Genomic DNA, 21,278 nt, shown 5'->3' on the forward strand with positions numbered 1-21,278 from the left:
AATAATGTCAAACAAAAATCGTATTTATTTCATTCCTTAAAAATCGTTGACGTTTTTTCCTCCAGTGATGCTCTCAAAACTATAAGCTGCCCAAATCATTAGAGCCTTGAATTGTGTGTATGTAATCTTTCCAGTAATTATTTTGGCACACTTTGGAACATAATACTGTAATCGCTAAAGCTCAGAGAAGAAACAGCAAAATATTTGGGCTTTAAATTCTTTCGGTGGACCACACAGTATCAATAATTCAGACCTCACCCACTGTTTGAAAGAGAGAAAAAGAAAAATCCTGCAAATGTTGCAGTGAAAACTGACCCACTGGACTGTGGCTCGGATCCAGCAGTACCATGTGTTGGAGGAGGGGGTTGTGACCCGCCGTGCCCCCTCCAGGGCCCTCCCTGTCCAGTGCTGAAGATGCCAAGTAGGAGGGCAGGTGGGTAGTGGGCAGGAAAGGAGGGGTCAGTGGAATGCCCTGCTGTAAAGCAGGCAATGCCAGATGACTCTCACCATCTTGGTGTCCTGATACCACCTACAAAGAGATTGAGACACAGGCAGGGAGAGGGAGAGAGAGAGAGAGACGTTAAGGTGGGGAAAGCAATGACAAGACTGACAAGTTCAAATCCAGTTACAGACTCTGTAATATCCATCGTATTTCTAAGGACACTAACCAATGAATCTTCTCCACAGTGATGAGAATAATTACAACTAAAGAATGATTTGTTATTAACAGTTTGATTCTGTAGTATTTTCTTTTAAGTGGACTCACAGTGCTAGCAGGCCCTGTGGCTGGCAGGCCCAGGGTGATGTTGGGCAGAGAAGGAGAGGTGTAGAGAGAGAGCTGGCTAACTGACCCTTCCCGTGTTGCCAGCCTCTGGAGCAGGGAGGTCTGCAGACACATTCACATTGACATAAATACAGTGCAGATCCAAGAAAACAGTACTGTGTACAGTGCAAGACTTTTCCATCTCTCTCACACATACAAATGCACACACAGCCATGTCCACACAGCCATGGATATTAGATTCATTTAAGTCTATTTACCACAATATTTAACCAGAGCTACGGCATGAATAATCCAAATATAACATTAACCTAAAATAAAAAAATTTGCTTTATGAAGACTTAAATGATGACACTGATTAAACAGATGCGGGTCTCTCTGCAGGTGAAGAATGAAGCCAAAGCTTAACAGCCAAAAACTGCAGTTCCTCAAACTGCCACTTGAGGCTGGCATCAAATGCGTGTCAGTCCGCAGAGAATAAGAGAATAGCAGAAGTAAACATGTTTACATCCTGGCACCAACTCTTTTGGTCTTCCTACTTACTTTCCCCATTATGACAACTGTATGGAGCCTTTTATGCCTCACCTAACACCACAGGGTCAGGCTGTGGTCCAGGCTCTTTTACACAGAGTTCGGTCATGAAAGGGTTACAGACCCAAAGAGACAGAAGCAATAAGGTTAACTTCGGAGTATACCTAGCCTAGCGGGCTGAAGGCCACTGACGTGTACCTGATGATTTTGGAGCTGAAGAGCCCATGCAAGACTTTTGAAAGTACCCCTCGTGTCTCTTTGGATGTAAAACATGTTTTTTATCCACTTGTGCGGCTGGTTATAAAATGTGAGATCACTTAAAAATTGCAGAATGAATAAAAATATGTCGATGGGATTCCAGGAATCACAGTCGGAGACTCCAACTGTCTCAACATGTGCAGAGTTCACTATTTTTGCATCTGAGAAAGTTTGTGATGTGGTTGGTTGAAGCGAGTTATTTGTCCTTGAATTTACTGTGTAGCCTGTATGACTCACACATTATGACTGTATTATCTAGGACTGATTCCTGGAGTACTATAAATAAAAACAGTTTTGTGTGATTACTCTATGAATTTAGCTCTCTGTCTCATTGCTGTTATTTAATGAAACAGCAGTGAGAGACAGAAATGCCTTTTTCTAAGAAAGCTGGTTGTGTCTCTGGGCCTTGAACACGTATGTCCTCTGACGCAGACTCTATCGCCCAGTTAAATGTTCTTAGAGTCATGTGGAAATAAAGGTGTGGCTGTTTGAAGCGACAGGTTTCTCTGAAGAGTGAAAATCTAGTATCATGTTCTTTTGTTACTTATCACTAATAAGCAGGTATCCGTGCATCTGTATAGTTTACTATTACAAACTGCTAACCACGTTTGGTAGCAGAGGTCGATGTCATGGTGGCCAAGTCCATCTTTCACATACAGTGTATGGATTGAATCTACTCACAGGCTGATGCCTCCATTAAAATAAATTAACACTGCAATTCCTAGAGTCCTGCTTCACAAACACACATGTGCATACGCTATAATTAGAGATCCCATGATGTTTACCTCTCCTGGACTGCTGCAGATTGTGACCCCATTCTCAGTGGGGATGTTACCGGAGCCATTGTTGGGGGAACTGGGACCCGAGCCTGGTGCACTGTTGCATGCAGACTCTAGAGTACATACAATGAATAAAAAATGAATCAACTTTCTGCACTGAAATGCATCTAACTGGGTTACCATTTGTGATAGCACCTTAAAACAACAGCGACAGGAGTCCTTACCAGCAACGTCTAAGGGACGCTTCTTGGCAGTAGCAATGGGTCCATCTTTCCTACGGAGCAGAGGGCTGCTGCGACGCTCCGTCACCTTCTGTTTTAGCCGAGAACGAAGCTTTAGGTTGGGCTCAGAGGCTGAAAAGACACAAACATCCATACATTTCAATCCAGTTTAAACGATTTAGTGCCACATCACTACAAGTGTCACCTCAAGGCATTTCATATTGTAATGTAAAGATGCTACAGTGTTACATCCTAAATTCAATCAGACTTTCTTTCACTTAAAGTCATGTCTGTTTGTAATGTGTATAACTGAGAGCTGAGCTGCGACAGGGCTAGAGGCCCTTAATTTCCAACTAAAGCACCATTTCTAAAAATAAAATGTGTTACCGCTCAAGTTCGCTCCATAAATGACTTACACGTTACAGAGTTTCTCTAACCTGGCAGTCTGGCCCTCAGATTTGTGGGTCACACAAATGTTGGCATGTAGCGGTGCTAATGAGCTTGTCCCTATAGGCCACACTGTATGCACCGGCTGACATATTTGGGAGCTGAGGTTTGCCATCATCATGGGACAGCAGGAAGCGGTGCAACACCAGGGGAAGCAGCCAAATGGCAGTTTTCTTGACCCCACGCTTAATGATGCTGCCTTCACGCTCTGCTAATGAACACTGCTTGTTTCCAGACACTTCCAATTTAATACAAATACGAGAAATGAAAAGGAAACTGCCAGTGTTTTCAATTAGGTTAGTACGCATATGCTGTGTGTGGCTCTGTCTGTATACCGATGCTCCTGTTCTGGATTGGTGGTGTGGGAAGGTGCGACATGAGGCGTACGGTATATTCCGGGATTCCTGTCATTTCACGATCAGCGCCTGACATTTTCTGCGCAGTGCTGCTTTGGTGTCTCTGTTGTAGGCAGTTTACCAAAGACAGGCAGTTTTATTCCCTCCTCCGCTGGCTTCCTTCCTTTAAATTAGGTAAAGCAGGCCAGTTGACCACCAGTTGACCCCATGCTCGTCCCCTGACCTACTATCAAACCGACCATGCCACATTCATTAGCCTCAGAGAAGGAGGCGGGGCTTTTTGGTACAGCCAAGTGGAAGCGATTGATTCTTTGTGTATTGTGGAGATTTATTCTGCAGCAGAAGAATTATTCTGGGTCATTACAAACCCTCTGGCCCCTAGAATGCTAATCAAAGTAGGATAATGCACCAAGTTTTAATGTACTTCAAAGAGGTGCTAGCTTTCATTATACCTTCTGGTCAGCGGGGATGAGATAAACTATCATGAATCTATAATGTCTAAGTACTTTTTCAAATGCACTCTCAATTTTAAGGGGGACAGTGCTGCAGAACTTATGAAAGTCAATTATTTAAAAAAAGACCTCCTTCTTAGTGGAGGGCACTCTTCCAAAGTCTTTGTTAAGAAGGATGGGGAGAGTGAGGATAAAATGCTATGCATTAGTTTAACAGGAGGAGACCCTGGGAGAGTGAAGCCTGTGAGAAAAGGAGTGCAGTGCATTAAAGTTTTATTTTAGACTATGGCATGCTGAACTGGGACAGCCTGACCATTCTTTCAGTGCTGTCACGATAATGATAACTGACAAAAAAACGATAATAACTGCACGTCAGATTTTCTCTGCTTTAATAATGATTTAATCAACAAAACAGAACAAAAGTTGGCCTTTGTGTAGTTCTCATCTTTTAAAAAAGGCAATCAATATCAGTGTTATCCAGCCACTTTGTATGAATGCTGGCATTCACTAATGAAGTTTGTAGCTGTGATAAAAGAAAGCATTCAGCATAACTGGTTTACCTGACTAAACATGATTCAATCATTTGTTTAAATACTTGCAAAATTCAGCTGATCTACCTCCATCAAAAGTAGTTAAATGCACAAAATGCCTCTAAGTGTTTGATGAGTGCTGTCACATTAGTAATAACTAAGAATAAGCTAAATAGTCATCAGATGATAGCCGATGGTTTTGAGCCACTCTGTTGCTCTTAAACTGGACCGTTTACCTCCCTGCAAGCTTGCTCAAACATGATTGGTCAGTAGGATTTGAATTATAATCAGACTGCAAATAAGACCACAAAGTTTCTGCAATCAAAAATCACTCTGGTCTGTAGATCGTGTGCATGAGCAGCCAGGTGATGGAAACTGAGAAGAAAGAACCACAAAGGTAGTTACAGCAGACACTAGCGAGGTGCATTTAAGGTAGGTTTTTTTGTGTGTGTGAGACTTATTACAATATGGACTGCTAAAGGGAGCGACTGCTACCGAAGGACAAGCTGGAGATTAGAAGGACGTTAAAGAGACGAGGAAGGAGGGTGAAGCGGGTTTTATGTCTTTGCTGGGCACCATTCACAATGGGAGTGTTCACCTCAGGACACAGTGACTTTGAAGGGTGTTAATGCCGACTGGGCAGAAGCACACCAGTGTGCACACGTGCGAACACACTCGCTGCAGAGGGCCCAGACTGTTTTTTTTCTGCTGATGATGGTGTTTTATTGCAGCCTTTTGTGCCTCCTTCACCTCCATCCATGCCCTTCTTTCTCTGGCTTAGTCTAAGAGCCCATTTCTCTCTTTTCTCTAGAATTATTTCCTCTCCTGCTCCTTGTTGTTGACTCTTCATGGGCACACTGCTTGTTACAGCACTACGTCTCTTCCTCCCATATCATGGCTACTGCCCAGATTTTTTTCATCTCACACCAGAGCAGGACATTAGGTAGCATAACTGTGTGGTCTTGTAGCTGTGATAATAGATGGGACACAGATGGACTTTTACAACCTATATAACCCATACTTTAAAAACCAACAGTCCGAGCATGATAAATGTGATATGGCATAATATACTTGAATTTCTTTTATTACCCCCTCAAAACATCCAGATGAAATTCCAGAAACTTCCTACCTGGATGCTTGAGCATGCATCAAGACACCCTGACGTCACGTGGCTATGTGAATCGTGCTTGGGATTTCCTGTTCACGAAACAGGACAAAAACTCTGAAGGGATCTTTCTCTGATCGCTTACACTTCAAGTTATCCATTAAATCTCAGATTAAACATCTGCATATGTGGTATTTAATATTTTAAATAGGGAGTTGACGGGGAAACCGGTTCTCAGATCTAAAACATATTAATCAGATGCTCATTTGTCTTGACAGAGAGGAGTCCCGGGCTAAAGGAGTCAAGCTGGGGGGAAGCCGTGCTGCTGTGCCAAGGAGAGGGAGGGAGGGAGAGAGGGAGGGAGGTTTATGGAAATCAATAGAGCAGTTTGCTGAAACTCATCAACAGAGCTTCCGAGAAACATCATATGCGGATCTACATTAGATAAATGGATTAGATGGACTTAGAGACAAAGACATATAGACAAGCCTTTGTCTCATTTGCATGTGTTCTACAAAACATAAAAAGCAAATAAAGTCAATCAACTTTGATTAAGCGGTTCACTAAAGCCATTTTATGGCATGAAAAGACAGCATTGTGATTAAAAACCATAATTCAAGAAAAGATTTCTTGTGGGCACATTAAATAAATATGAACATAAGACACCAAAGAGCTCGCCGACAGTTTCCCTTTGATTATAAACACTGAGGTTTTCTCAGGGGACACACAACTGTTAAAACAGTGACAGCCGAGCCGTATATGAGCAGGGAGGCTGGAAGAATGGAGTCGTTTTTACAATTCAGCTATTTTACCGCCATTTGTAACATACCAGAGCGACCCATAAGAGCATAGCGCAACCAATTTACATTCCAGCAACATCACAAACAGTCAGTCTTTTGCTTGATTTGCCTTGTGTTTAGTTTAATATGTAGAAGTGCTAAGTGTCCATCCTGGGGTTAGATAGGAACAATAAAGAACGCAGTTAAACTTGGCCGGCTCAAAGCTCGGATGTCACCTTCCTGACTGCAGTCACCAGAGACATGCAGCTCATAAAGGAGTGTCAAAATGTAAAGCTGAGCAGGATAAAAGAAGGAAAAAGGAAAGTTCTGAATTGCATGCGGATATCCTGCATGCTTCAGCATTAGTGCAAAGTGTGCTATGGGACTGTCAGTGTGTGATCTCGTATGAAAGAGAGGGAGAAATGGGGTCAGCATGACAAGTCTGCCTCTGTCGTGAAGGCCTTGCAGACTTCCTGCCATAGCATTCAAAGTGGCCTTCTGTGTTCTAAGAGTCATTACCACAAAGCCCTTCATACTTGGACAATGAGCCCCTTTTGGAATATACTGTGTGCCTGAACTTGCTAGTCAAAAAATATTTTTTAATGCACATTCAGTGAACATAATAGGGCAAAAACGTCATGTGTGACAGCTCCAGCGTCAGCGGAGTGCAGGACTGCAGAGACTGCTTTCACTCACTTCCTCCGAACACAGTTCATATATTCACTTCAGCCGGTCTAATCTGATCTAGGCCTGCTCACTACTGACACAACAGTTCCTCAATAGCCGTATCTGTATGTCTATACATAATCGAGTATTCCATCTCTTGCTCTGGTTATAGCGCGAGCAGAAATACCTTAAAATCCAAAACACTTATCTTAAAGAGGTCTTTGCACGCGGGCTCTGATATATAATTAACTCCTCATTAAGCTTTGTGTCAGTGCTCAGTGGGAAGAATTTTTTAGTTGTGAATATTTCTCAGGGGAAAATTCCTGAATTACATAAAGTGTCCCTGAAAGTTGAAACTCGCAGTGTGAGTTTGTGTGCCAGGAAAAATCATTCCTGCCTCCAATGCGCAGCAGGTGGGCAAGAGTGCAGAGTACACAGAGTTTGGCCTCCAGCTGTGAAAGCAGCCAGTGATACGGCCAAAGCAGCTGCTGACGCTAAGTGAATAATCACAGCTTGGCTGTGCTTAATATGGACAGATGGACAGAATCTGATGCAACCAAAAGGCAGTAAGTTTGTTTTTACATTTCCTTCAGTGCTGTTTTGTTGACCGGAGCGGTCCATGGTGTCTGTGAAGACGTGTGACTGAATGACTGAGTTAAAATCTTAAAGAATGCAAACAGCCTACAGAGTTTTTCAAAGCTGACCGTAAACAAAAATGTTTCCACTCACATTTACTGTAAGACCTTGAAACCAAGAAAAATGTTTTTTCAGAACCATTTCTGATTTCTTATCTTTGAGTTTGTGCTGGTTGCCTGACAACTTGCCCATTGTTATCATTTCTACTTTGGCTTTTCATAAAAAAAAATAAATAAATAAAAAAAAAAAACAGCAAAATCTAGTGTGTGTCTAGACAGACTCCGCATCCAGTCCTCACGCAAAGTTAAGCTAACTGACTACAAAGCAAACAGAGGGCTCCATTATCTTCAATCTTCCGTGTTATCTTTTTAAACAACAATTTTTGGAGCTCCCGTAATTCTTCATGTGGTTGATAACCAGTAAGACAAAACTTTCACGTTGCTAAATGAGGAAAAAGGAAGATCAGTGCAGCACTGTGGAAGTGTGGGGAATGTCAACAATCAACACGACGTCAGCAAAGCCTTCTGTACCGGTTTTGCGGAGAGGGAAGTCATCTTTCGAGTCGTATGTGCCCAGCATGGGATGGTTGTATGCTGACAGCGCCGTTTGTGGAGGTGAGCTCTGGTCCAAAGAGCTATGCTGAGTTTTTCTGCAAAAAAACCCACAAAAAAGATGATTAAAAAAAAACAGTATCAGTATAACATCCTACATGAATGTGGTAACTCTGCAGTTGAGCGCTGGCTCCATACACACGACACATTCCCAGCTCAATCTATTACTATACGTGACTTTTGATACTCGCACACCCACACACAAGGGAAGTTAAAAGACAGCTTGTGTCTTCTCTCCAAAGTCAGCTAGACACGTCAGAGCGTGGACAATGACGTGGGTGGAAGGAAGAAAGAGGTAAAGCTAGAGGGACAAAGCCTGAAAGCTTTTTTTCCATTTTTCATTTTAGGAAAGTAAACGGGCTGAAAATGCACAGAGACAGAGGCGAAACAGAGAGGGAATACACGCATGAGAGAAGTGAGGAGAATGCCAACAGGTCGAACAAACAGGTCGAACCCTAAAGAAAGGGGAAACTGTGATAAGCGTGATATATAGCGACTGGTAGCACAGTCCTCCTGATTATTCCATCATCTCCTGCCTTGGCAGAAATGTTTGACTGCTTAAAGCCTCTTCAAATATTTAAAGCACAGGAGAGGTGCCATTGTCTTTTCTCTCTGCCCACTTCAAACACGCGCACACACCTCAAAGAGAGCTAGCTGTCAATCACTGACAACAAACACTGACAGAAAAAAAAAAAAGCCTCATCGCTTCAACGTTTTCTCTGCAGCTCGACTCAGAGAGGCTAATGCTGATGTTGGAAACTTGATGTGAACACAAAAGCACATCAATGACAGACGCCTACACAACAGGAGTTCATAACACCACGGGGTTCGCCATGTTTGCAAAGCCAGGATGATGAGAGACTTTCATGGTGCTCATCACTGGCTTTTATGTTTGATATTTTTCCTAGTGTGGATTGTTTTTTTGCTTAGATGTAAAAAAAAAAAAAAGCAACCAAACACTCGTAAATACATGAGAAATATCACATGCTGATGTTTCATAGCTCTGAATTTTAAGGTTATTGAAATACTGATGTGAAAAATGTTAAAAAGAACTCAACATAAAGGATTTAAAACTAATTCTTTTCACTTCAATCAATCTACAAAGTCTATATTAAACCACCTGATGTATGAAAGACCAGTCTGGTGGTGGCAGCGAGAGCTGTTAATGACATGTTAATCCAAAACGTCGCATCCTGATTTCTATTGGAAGTGGAAAGGTGTACCACGGTACAACAGAGCCATCGCTGTAGGGCTCAGGGGTTTGGGATTGTCATTTAATTCCTGACCCGTGTGAAAAAACTGCTCTAAAATTCTTTCATCTTTAAAATGTTTGGACTTTAGAAGGAAGGAGGAGGATGAGGAGGACATCAAAACTCCACACAGATGGGCCGCGGTAACCCCGGCACCACGTTCACAATGGTACAGTCACACTAAGGAAAACAGTGGTTGGAGACTGTGGCATAACCACAACTTTTGCAATGAACTTGAAATGGTTGGTTGGAAGGTGGGGGAAGTCTGTGACTGCTCACGGGCAGCCACCATCTTCAAACAGACTTTGTATCAACACAGCAACAAAACAACGATAAGATGGAAATCAGTCTGCTATCAGTTTTCCACTGAATTGGGTCAAGTTGGCAATTAATGCAATGCATTTGTGGTAAAATGGCTATTCACTGAGATGAACTGGCAAAAAAAACATGCAACACTCGGAAATTCACTTTCACTACTTACAGTCAGAGTGCAGCCAAACAGAAATTTAGGAATTCCTCCACAAATTGTGACGTAGTTGCTGCAGAACGTGTGCAAAAACACACATGACACTCACCCATACCAGTAGCGTGGGTCACTGGGCAGACAGTGGTTTAGGTTTCGCTGAGCCAAGGCTTTCTTTTTGTTCAGGACAAACTCCTGAAGTCGCATCTTTACCTCTGTACTGGCGACTGCACCTGCACAGAAACACAGAGACAGGCAGAACAGTAAGCAAGCGTGAGAACATTTTGCAGCACAGCCACGTCCTTCCCACACAAAACACAAAGAACCTTTTGCCCTACGTGAGCTGCTGCCGTATTATCCAATCTGTGACACTAGGAAGATTATAACTACATCCATCCATACTTTGACAGATAATGGCTATCTGAGTTCTACAATCAGAGCGCACAATCTTGCATTAGGGTGTCACTGAAATCCCACTGAGACGACTGCAGCTCTACATAACCTGCCTCGAAGACGTGCATCACGAGTTTCATTCAGCTCCTGGTCTCTCCTCAATTACCAACCTCCTGTCACAGCAACAAACAAATTATCAAGGGAGGGAGACCGAGGCGGGTGAGAGGGAAGGAGAGATGCAGAGCGAGGGAAGCCGGGCTTAAAAAACTGGTTTCAGAAAGTAGAGAATAGAGTAGAGGTGTGTTTTCATTAGAATGTGACAGTGGGAGTGATAACAGGTGACGTGCCGAGCCTCAGAGCAGAAGTGGTAAATTCACTGTGTGAAAATGACAACAGCTAATACATGTTCCCTAAATCATGGTGCAGCTGGAAGTGCTGACATCCCAATATGTCTGCTTTGCCACTGAAGCAAATTGGCTTTTATGAGACTGCCTTCGATGCAATTTAGTGCAGTACTTAACAAAGCTTCCTCTGTTTGCAACCCAATGCTTTTTCCATAGACGTCAAACTGTAGGCTCACTCTGCTCAGCACAGAATGATTGAGAAAAAGGGCATTACTGGAAAAAAATAATGGCTCTGAAAGTGGGGTCCATACACTGCATGTATATATATATATATATATATATATATATATATATATATATATATATATATATATATATATATATATATATATATATATATATATATATATATATATGTATTCTAGTATTATATCAGTACGAATACAGTAATACGTGAGTCATTTCCTCCTCGTTAAACTGTGTTTACGGCCGTATCCAAAACCTCGTTTTGTTCATTTACAGACATGAAAATGCACACAAATACACAGCAGCATGGATAAACGCATATTTCCTATATTACAAGAGTGATTCAAGTATGAGTAAGTACAAATGGAGAAGCAATTTAGTAAAGTGCGGCTCAGAAATGGCACCGAAAGGGCAAGTTTATACACAAAGTGCCATTCAAGGAAATTCAAAGTCAATTACGCAGTGAGTCTTTCATACGAGTACATTTAGCAGTAACAATTAGAAACACAATTAGCTTGATGCTGCTAAAATAATAAGCAATTATATTTTATTTTAAAGGAGAGTTAGAATATTTTGAGTAGAGGAAAAAAATAGAGATGATGTTGCTGTCTCTGTCTCAGCTGTTATTGGTGAGTACAGAGATTAAATAACTGATGCAATGATGTCTAAAGAAATGATACCAGACCAGCACTGGACCAAGAAATATAATAATAATAATAATAATGCATTGGATTTATATAGCGCTTTTCAAGGCACCCAAAGCGCTTTACAATGACATTATTCATTCATGCTCACATTCACACACTGGTGGAGGCAAGCTACGGTTGTAGCCACAGCCATCGGCCCCTCTGGCCAACACCAGTAGGCGGTAGGGTAAAGTGTCTTGCCCAAGGACACAACGACCAGGACAGAGAGGCCGGGGATCGAACCGGCGACCTTCCGGTTACAGGTGCCCTTCCCAACCCCCTGAGCCACGGTCGCCCAAATATGTTTAAAGGGAATAAAAAAAAGAGAGAGAACGTTGCCTGATTCAGTTTTATTGCTGTCATTTTATTTCGCAATCAGTCCGCCTGTAGAAAAACTGACGACATGTCTTTCTGCACGACGTCTCGCCCCTCTAACCCCGTCTTGGCTGTCTTATTATGATATTCCCTGCGGTGAATGTGTGAGGTCAGGCTGTTCTGACTGCTGTGCTGTAACTGCAGGTGCTGTGACAGAGGGGCTGCGAGGGCCAAGCTCCTCTGACACCTGCTGTGATAATATGACACTGTGTTTCTGCACAGGTACAGCAGATGTTGGCAGCGCACAGCAGAGTGAATATGCGCTCGGTCGAACACAACAGCTTCATGAAGACTTTGTTCATAACACCTTTGATCCTACTGCAGAGTAAATCCAAGCACTGAACTGACTATTTTGGCCATACATTACGTTCTTACAGTAACACTGTGCACATTTTTGATGAAGATCTCTTGATCGCTTTCTTTAAAAATAATTCTCTGTGGCAGTCGCTACTCACTCTCTTGTCCCCTCTCCTTGTTTTTGAGCTGTTGGAGTTTGTGTTCCCGCTGCTGCTTCTCCAGCTGCTCCTCGTGACGTTGTTGCTCCATCTTTCTGTGGTGCTCCAACAGCTCTTGTTGATGCTTGAGCGCCAATAACTCCTGTTGGTGCTGAGAGAAGGACGAGGAGAGTAAAGAAGAATCAGTATGAGCTGAAAGGACTTAGCCATGGTGATCTGGAGATAAATAAATAACATCACAGACAGCAAAAAAGACAGACAGACTTTGAGTCTGAAAAGCAAAGCTAATATAGAATTGCATTATTTTTAATGGCCACAAGGGGGCAACAGCTGTGGTTCCAGATATATGGAAGTCTATGGGGAAATGGTTCTCTGTAAACACTCTCCTGATGAATTTATGGGCTCAGTCACTCATTTGGGGTCATACATACAATGTAGCTTGCCATCACCTGTGTGTGAATGGGTGGATGACTGAATGTGTAAAGTGCTTTGGGGTCCTTAGGGACTAGTAAAGCGCTATACAAATACAGGCCATTTACCATTTATTGAAAAAAAAAACCCTTAATGCATTCTGTACATTTTTGTTATTTTATTTTACATTAGATTATCTGGAATATGCTTGTTGGCTAGCAACCTGTAACGACCTGTGTGTCGCTAGCCAGTAAGCATGAGGGTTTCACGGTCACTCTGCTGTCACATCCAGGTTCAAAGCGGGTGGCATCGAGGTAGCTACGCCCGTTAGAGATGCAGTCAGGCCAAACTGACAGTCTTTGTTACCTTTTGGTTTTGTGGTCACGGCAACACAGTAAGGTTTTTTTTGGGGGTTTAGCTGGGTGATTTGCTGAAAAACGTACCAGCACTAGATCAGATTACACCAGCATACACACTTAAATGCAATTTGTTTCTGTTTGCCCTTCACGAGGCATATTTCTGCTGAGTACAGCTCTACAGTATCCGAGGAAGATTTCCCGCCTCACCCCCATCCAGTTCACACACACACACACACACACACACACACACACACACACACACACACACACACACACACACACACACACACACACACACACACACACACACACACACACACACACACACACACACACACACACACACACACACACACACACACAGAAGGGAGGAGAAGAAATTTTCTCCTCTCCATCTTCATCCCAACACCTCACCTTGACATGTTCCTGCATCTGGGCTTCATGTTGCCGTGACAGCTGTTCATGTTGCCTCTGAAACTCTGCAATGAGTAGCTGCCTCTGGAGCTGCTGCTTGTGTTTAAGAGCCACCAGCTCCTGCTGCAGGTGCTGCTCCTGCTGGCCTGTGGGAGGTTTTGAAGACGCGATTACTCAGCGCATCTACATATACGGGCTGGAATGCCCCAAGATAAACGGAGACTTACTAATGACTGGTCCACGGCCTGTCTCAGTAGATGTGGAGGTCGGTGGCGTGGGGTGGGGTGGAGGAACCAAGCCAAAGGAGGGCTGCTGCTGGTGGTGGTGAGCGTGGTCCACTACGCGCAGATCCATGGGAAGGATGGCTGTGGCGGTGGAGGGCAGCGCCGCTGTGCTCACGTCCACTGAAACAGCAGGGAGTCAAAAAGGGAACAGTGAGAAGACTATTTTATTATATGTTCACATTAAAATTGTAATTATTTAAAGATCATCTTAAATTCCTTTAATAGCAGCCAAAACATTGTGTCCTCTTTGATCCAAATGAGACAGACGGACACTTGTTACATCAGATGTCCAGACTCTCTGGCCGTGCCAGCTGCACTCATCATTACACTTCATAGTGCTCGCGGCTGCTTGTAGCGTTAGCGCACTGAGAACTTAAGTCTGTTTTTATAGCTGTACACAGCAGATAAGAGCATTAGGGACACAGCGAAAACATAAAATGTGTCTGAGATTTTGAAAGCCGGAGATCATCAGAGCATCAGTGTAAGCGGCGGAGGGAGAAAATGTGTTTATGTAAATCCATACAAACATCAGAGAGCGAAAACACCGCCCATCCCACCCCAACATGAATTTCACAGCAAGGATTTGCTGACACGCGTGTGCGTGTCTGCGTTTCCGTTTGGTACCGTGTGTGAGCAGAACGCTCTGCTTCTGCCACAGCCGACCCTGAAAAACTCAACTTCAGATGTGACACTTTAAGAAAAAGGTCGCAGGAATCGACTTTTTAAACCTCACGACAAGGTGTTAAAATATTAGCAGGCGGGAATAAACCGTAAAGACCCATCTGTTTTTGTTGCTTCCTTTATGATTTACTCAATCTGCATCATTTAATCTGCTTTATACGAATAATCCAGCGAGGTCGCACAGGGCCCCATGATAAATGAAAGGTAATGCCCTGCTTCAACACCCCTGCTTGTCATGCAACAGCTCGGGGTACGAGTGCAATCAGATTAGTTCTCTACAAGCAAACAACACAGCAGCTTACACACAAAAAGTAGCACACCAGGGAAACGAGAGAAAAAAATCCAATTCTCTGCCTTGATCTCTGAATAAAACATGCTGTGATCAAACACCATTAGCACGCTACTCCATTCAATCCAAATAGTGCAGATTCACTTTTTGAAATAAACCTTTTATCTATGCAGTGTTGCAAGCAAACTTTTGACTTATACATCAAAACCTCATGTGCACCATTTGGTCTACTCGGATCAATATCTGCTGTGTGGAGAAGCAGCTTGCACCACGCCAAGCCCTCCGCCAGCAATCAATAACCTAAAACCAGCGCGAAGGCTCCCCAGCCTATCGTGGATGTTCTGGCATCCCTGGTGGCCAATGAGGTGGCGATGAAGTTGCAGTTACTTGCAGGAAAGGTCCAATGACATCTTTGGTACTGGGCAGGTTTTCAGTGCGGGGAGAAACTTGACACCACCCAGTGGGACAGCATGGGAGAGAAGAAGGGTGTGGCTAGGCCAGACTTGCTGGTGCTTCGCTGGTGCACGTGTGTGTGTGTTTGGTTGTATCACTGCTCTTGTAGGGACTTGTTTATAGGCTGGACATTAGAAGTTCTGTTAAATCCTTCTGTTGGAAAAGATGAAAAGGACTAGGCTTAGAATTAATTAGGCAAGGGTGGAGGTTTATTTAAAGACTTAAGAGTTTACCATCCAGCTGCGCCACTCTTGCTGCTCTTAAAAAAAATAATGCCAGGTGAATTTAGCAGCATTTACTGTGACGGGTTAGTCATCTGTGTCTACATGCAGGAGCCTCATTAGAGGACCACAGTGACTGCCATGTTGAGTCCAAAGAGTCGGTCCCAATCAACCATGTTATCCAAACAAAGCCAGCCGCACTGAACCATGTTCAAATTCAGCCCCCCTCCCGCCTCTCACGCAAACATTTACACAAACATGTCAGCTGTTTACACACATATTTAATAAGCAGTAAACATCAAGGTCAAACAAAACAAAACCTTTTCTTTGACCGTCAGCGGTGGCAAACATGCATGGAGCCGGACCTCAATTAACGCCTCCTCAACTGTAAATTTTCCCACATGAACTTAGGTGAGTGGCACAAATGTCCTGTAAACAGAGCTCTGGCACACGCTCTCAAACACACACACACACAGACACACACACATGATCCCTTCATAGCAAAGTACAAATTCAACTATCCAAACTTTCATGCAACCCTATGGAATCCTTAGATGTTTATTACTAAACAATAACACAACAAAGGCAGCTGTCTTGCATGACCTGAAATGAAATATGAAGTAACTCGTGTTTTCGCAGCACAGATTAGTAAACTAACACATGAAACTTATCAGACACACACATTTTGCCAACAAGCTGACACTTAATGCCACGATTCACAGACAAACACAGCACAGCGAGTTTCTCAGCCAAAAACATGCGCCAAAGAACCAAAATAACTTTTAGCCAAAAACAGTGCTAAAATTGCGCCACAGCGGTCCCCCTCTCCCCACCTCGGAGCAGCTGGTACTGAATATACCTGTGTGCCTGTAATGCATATTCCTTTATGTGTTTTAGAAGCACTGGGTTACCTCTGTGCGTCTACATGGGAAGCAATTTTAAAAGCCGAATGCCTTTGTACGTTTTATTATGTTAACATGGCCGGCCACTTACGGAGCTGTGATCAATGGCCAAGTGCAAGGCTAAAGCCAGGCAGCAAAATAAACTAATTACAGCTACTTATCCTCAAACTGAGGGGCTACTAGTGCCGACGGCCAGGAAGAGACAGAGATGGAGAGAAATAGGGAGGCGGTGTAATAATCATCGCTTCGACCAGCTACTCCGAGGCTAACCACACTGGGCTGCCACATTAAGACTGTACTGAGAGCTATTGCTGGCTACAGATTGTGTTGTTAGCTACACAAAGAGACACAGGAAGATAAATAAGGATTATGTACCAACACAGTCTATACCCAAACCGCACAGACTCGGAGAAGTCGTTCCAGTGCCCGGAGAGAATGCTTTTGCTCCTATGGTTTCATCCTCTTGGATAAATGCATCTCACATGAGAGAAGATGCACTTAAGACTGTAATGCTGTCAGGATTGTGTGTCTTTAGGGGCTGAAACTATTTTCTTTAATTATCCAGACACAAATATGCTTTGGATCATTAAAAAGAGGGCTGTCAAAAGTTTGGAGCTCCAAGGAAACATATTTGCGTCACTAACAGTTCACAGTCAAGCTGACACGGCTCTCAAGGATCGCAGTACTGTTACAGTTGCACCGTGACAAAAACACCAGCAGCTCTCCTAATAACAAACCTCAGAGGCATGTTTATAGTAAACAAAGCCTTGTCAATGGCGGCAGACAAACAGGGCGACATACACCACCCGATAGGGGAGAAGCCACCTGTGAAGTAATTAGCCCAGCTTACACTGATCGCACTCTGTGAATATGGCATTGGCTTACGGGGAGGAGAGGTGCTTTCATAATAGCTGACTCACCCCGACAACAACGGATGTGATAATGCAAAGATTCTCACTGCAGATCTGGATGAGCAATTCAGAATGAATGCTAACAGATGCTTCCTGAAATAAACGAATAAAAATACTAGCGCTATTGTTACGCACTGATTTCTATCTCGAGTATATGTGCACGTGTGGAGACTACTTCTCCAGTTCTTGCATCCTTGTTGCACAAAACACTCCAAATTATAATAAAAGTATTATAAAGTATTTTTTTCAATTAATTCACAAATGAAGTTGGCTCTAAATGTCCTTAAGCCCCAGGACGTCTCTTTAAAACTATAAAAGACAAACGTGAGATAAACTCTGGTCGATCTCAAGACAGGAAATTGTGTTTACTTTGTAGAAATCGTTCAGGATCGAGAGAGTTCTTGACTACAGGCACAGCCTGACTGAAAGCAACGAAACCCAACATAAACAAAACTCTTGAAATGCCAGGCTCTGCCTCCTCTTCTCTCTCTCTCCCTTATCTCCTCATTCATCACTGTGTCCCTCAATGACTCTACCCCTCCCTCCTTCCGCTCATCATCACCCCCCCGATCAGGCTAAGATTATGGATCACACAGAGTTATTTATAGACGAGGACTCCCAGAGGAGTTCCTCGCCCCACTGGGCTCCTGTGCACTCAGAAAACCCCATGTATGTTTACTCACAGCTTATGAGAAACTAAGAGTGCAAACTCATTCACAGTTCCAACAGAATGAGCAAATGTCAACACAAGCCTCACAAATTTAGAATGAACAGCAATCACTGACATAATGTCAGCCCGCTGCGAGCCCAGCAGACTCAGGTGCTCACAGAGGAGGGAGGCAAACACCATGGTGACTGCTGGGACTGTGGCCAGTGGTTGGTCGGACAGCGGAGAAGGGGTGGGGCTTGAGGTGGAGGGTGAACCAATGATGGTAGGCAAGCAATTCAACAAACGATCTGCATGTGCATTTAGCTCAGTGCTTTACTGTCAAGTCTGGGGTGGGTGGGTGTGACTGTTGATGTATGCCTCGCTGCATGTCCCAGTAGCGTGGTATCATGGCCGCCAAAAACCTGTGGGTTTTTTCTGCTTCCTCCTTTCTCTGGCAATATTTCCCCAGATTAACTTCAAAAAAATCCAAAACGGCAAATGCATTTGTCATTTAAATAAATATTTAGTACTGAAGTGTTCTCGTTAGGAGATAAAGAGATACAAAAAGTGTTTACTGGCACTTTTCAAAGAGCTTATCTAGCTGTGTCACAGCACTGTGATTTTAAATGTCAAAGCTGGAGTAAACTGAGATAAAGGTGTAAAGCAAAGACCCCACATGTGATCCAAGGCAGACAGCAGCAGAGTCAAATGGTGATACGGGATGCAATCTAACATTCAGTCCTTTGTGTTTATATGTCCAGCAGTAGTCCCAGTGAGCTTACACACAAACTTCCATGCATTTTGCTCCACACACGCACGCAAATGCACACTTATGTGCACAATAGAGTGTGCGGAAGGACAGACGCAGCCACTGCCATCTGCTCCATTCAGTTAAAGGCTGCGCTGAGCGAGCCTCCATACATCAGTGCCATTCAATAAACACTGCCACTACTCAAAGTCGCACACCCACACACAGCAAATGAACATGCACACACTCCCTAAGTGAACATATATACGTAACACAGCAATACATCCACAGGCAAAACAAGAGTCTGCATAAACAAATGCACGCCTGTTGATCACATAATGTACAATCAGCACACTCTGCACTGAAGAAACTCTGTGAAAGAAGACTCCAACAACACATCCTTTACACAAAGGAAAACCACAACAAACCTACAAGCCGGCCGAACACAACTACACGAGGATAACATAAAGCACTTCACTACATGCGGTTTGAACAGTAATTCTCTGCATAACAGGAATAGCTCTTACCCATCAGTTATGCCGTGCTGCGCTGTTCTTGCAGGTTTGAGAGTACCGTACAGTATCTGAGCGAGAGAGAGACAGAAAGTGTGCGTTTGTAGCCAAAAGTGCGAGTGAGAAGAGACGGCGGTAAAGTCCACTGCAGCACAGAGACACAGCAGACCGGCCCGGGTTAGGTCCTAACAACAAATCTTTCTCCCTCTCGGTCTTTCACACAGTCCGTCTCTCACTCTGTCGCCTCTCTCTGCTCCTCTCACTGACGTGTTTTGCTCTGCCCTCCAGCTGCCACTCTCTCTCCCTCCCTCCCTCCGCTCCTCCGGTCCCCTCCCACTCACTCTCTCTCCCACTCTCTCTCCCTCGGCTCTCAGTGACATCAGGGGGCAGTCTCGGGCATGTTGAGCATTTTATTACAGTCACTCTCCCTCTTCTAACACACCGGCAAACACTCTGTCTACATTCCTATTTCCCTACACCACCTATGCTTTCGTGCACTAAATCTGCATTTTTGGACTAAACAGAGCCAAGTTGTACTTACCCACGCGTACACATTTATTAACAGACACACACACACACACACACACACACACACACTTTATGTAAAATCCTCCTACACACAAGGAACCTTACAGCCTAGACAGTCGCTTTCTGTGACGCTGGTTTGACAATAGCAATACATTACAACCACTGAAGACACACATACGTCACAGACATCGGTCTCTGTTCACTACAAACACGCACATAGAAACAAAACAAGCTGTTTACTGGTGGAGACTGATACCCCAGAAACTTTATGATGTTAGTAACTTTGTTCTGTAAACTCTTTCTGTTTTTTTTTTTTTTTTAAAAATTACGTTTTATTCCAGTGAATCATCACCACCTAAATATGCAAATAATTGATATATTACACAAGATGGAAAGAAAGAAGTTGATCTGTTTATGGAGTTCCACTGAAGCAGTTAAATAAGTAAATCTTACCAAGAATGCATGACTAATAAACACGAGAGATGCTGAATCACAGGCCTGAAACCTTATTTGTAGATTAGTGATGAGTTTGAGATTGAATGATAACGAAGAGCATTTAGGGGACGGCTGAAGGACTCGCCTACTGAGTGGAATCAGTCCACTTAAGACAAGTGCTCCTCTGGGGGCAACACCTGACGTGCCTTTTGGTTCTTTCAATGGAGGTTCAGTCGATATGTGTTAAAAGAAACAGGCAGGAAGGACCTGACTGTTTGTCACATGTAGGTCAGTCGTCCTGTGCGCTCTAACAGTCTGCTTTCCAATTCCCCTTGAATTACACTGGAGTAAAGGCAGGGTGCCAGTTGTGAACTGAAATCAGATACCTGCCTTTCACCAGCGGGGTACCAGTTCAGAGCCCGGGTGGAGCCAGTTACACTTTAATTTCTTTAAATAAATACAAGTTTTGATAAGTCCGAAAATCAAACTTGACCAAGCGCTGCAGAGTGGAATCATGGCGGACAGAATCTGTGGGCTGAGTCACGGGTCGATTTCTTGAGACGGCCCCTCCCATATAAACAGGTATGTGGTGCAACTTTGGGCCAACTTTATGATGTTGTGCTGGCGTCGGCTTTCTTCAGCTCTCACCCCAGTGTTTTTTTTGTTTTTTGTTTTTTCCCAGTTGAAATTCGTGGGACTGCATTTAGAAAAACATGAGTGATATACTGCCACTGTGGATAACGTTCAAAGTTTTTCACTTTTATGAGTAACCCCATTTGCAAGGAAGCTGAAAACAATTGTCTTCATTTTGATTCTGATGGGAAACAGATTGTTTTCTGATCCACTGCATATGGAGTTAAACAATAGTGAAGGGTTAGGACTGCCCAGTCCAACTGAGATATGTCCAGTGCTTGCAACATACACATCCAAGGTCAGAGATGTCCTTTGCAGTTTTTATGTCTGAAAAAAATCAAAAAATAACAAGGAATTACGTTTTTTTAAAGCCCGTCTTGCCTGGCAGCTTTTGCAATCATCATGATCTTGCTTTTCCAAGACGAGCTCTATAAACTCTTTTTTTTCTTCTTCTTTTCTTTTATTTATCTATTTATTCATTTCT

General features: G+C 43.4%; 1 protein-coding gene across 3 annotated transcripts in view; it reads right to left on the reverse strand.

Annotated features, from left to right (window-relative positions):
* LOC116319962 (histone deacetylase 4-like) overlaps positions 1 to 21,278 on the reverse strand; it is a 117,991-nt gene that overhangs the window by 35,589 nt on the left and 61,124 nt on the right. For 2 of the 3 annotated variants that reach the window (XM_039600044.1, XM_039600043.1), the window contains 9 exons: positions 13,776 to 13,952; positions 13,549 to 13,694; positions 12,365 to 12,515; positions 9,978 to 10,098; positions 8,072 to 8,190; positions 2,574 to 2,702; positions 2,356 to 2,462; positions 767 to 886; positions 316 to 529 (listed from right to left, as the gene is read on the reverse strand). In XM_039600044.1, the coding sequence (XP_039455978.1) occupies positions 316 to 529; positions 767 to 886; positions 2,356 to 2,462; positions 2,574 to 2,702; positions 8,072 to 8,190; positions 9,978 to 10,098; positions 12,365 to 12,515; positions 13,549 to 13,694; positions 13,776 to 13,952 (1,284 nt within the window). Of the gene's footprint in view, positions 1 to 315; positions 530 to 766; positions 887 to 2,355; positions 2,463 to 2,573; positions 2,703 to 8,071; positions 8,191 to 9,977; positions 10,099 to 12,364; positions 12,516 to 13,548; positions 13,695 to 13,775; positions 13,953 to 19,213; positions 19,454 to 21,278 lie in introns of those variants that run through there. The other variant, XM_039600045.1, reaches the window with a different exon arrangement.

The sequence above is a fragment of the Oreochromis aureus genome, linkage group 16 (assembly GCF_013358895.1).
Source record: "Oreochromis aureus strain Israel breed Guangdong linkage group 16, ZZ_aureus, whole genome shotgun sequence".
Taxonomy (NCBI): domain Eukaryota; kingdom Metazoa; phylum Chordata; class Actinopteri; order Cichliformes; family Cichlidae; genus Oreochromis; species Oreochromis aureus.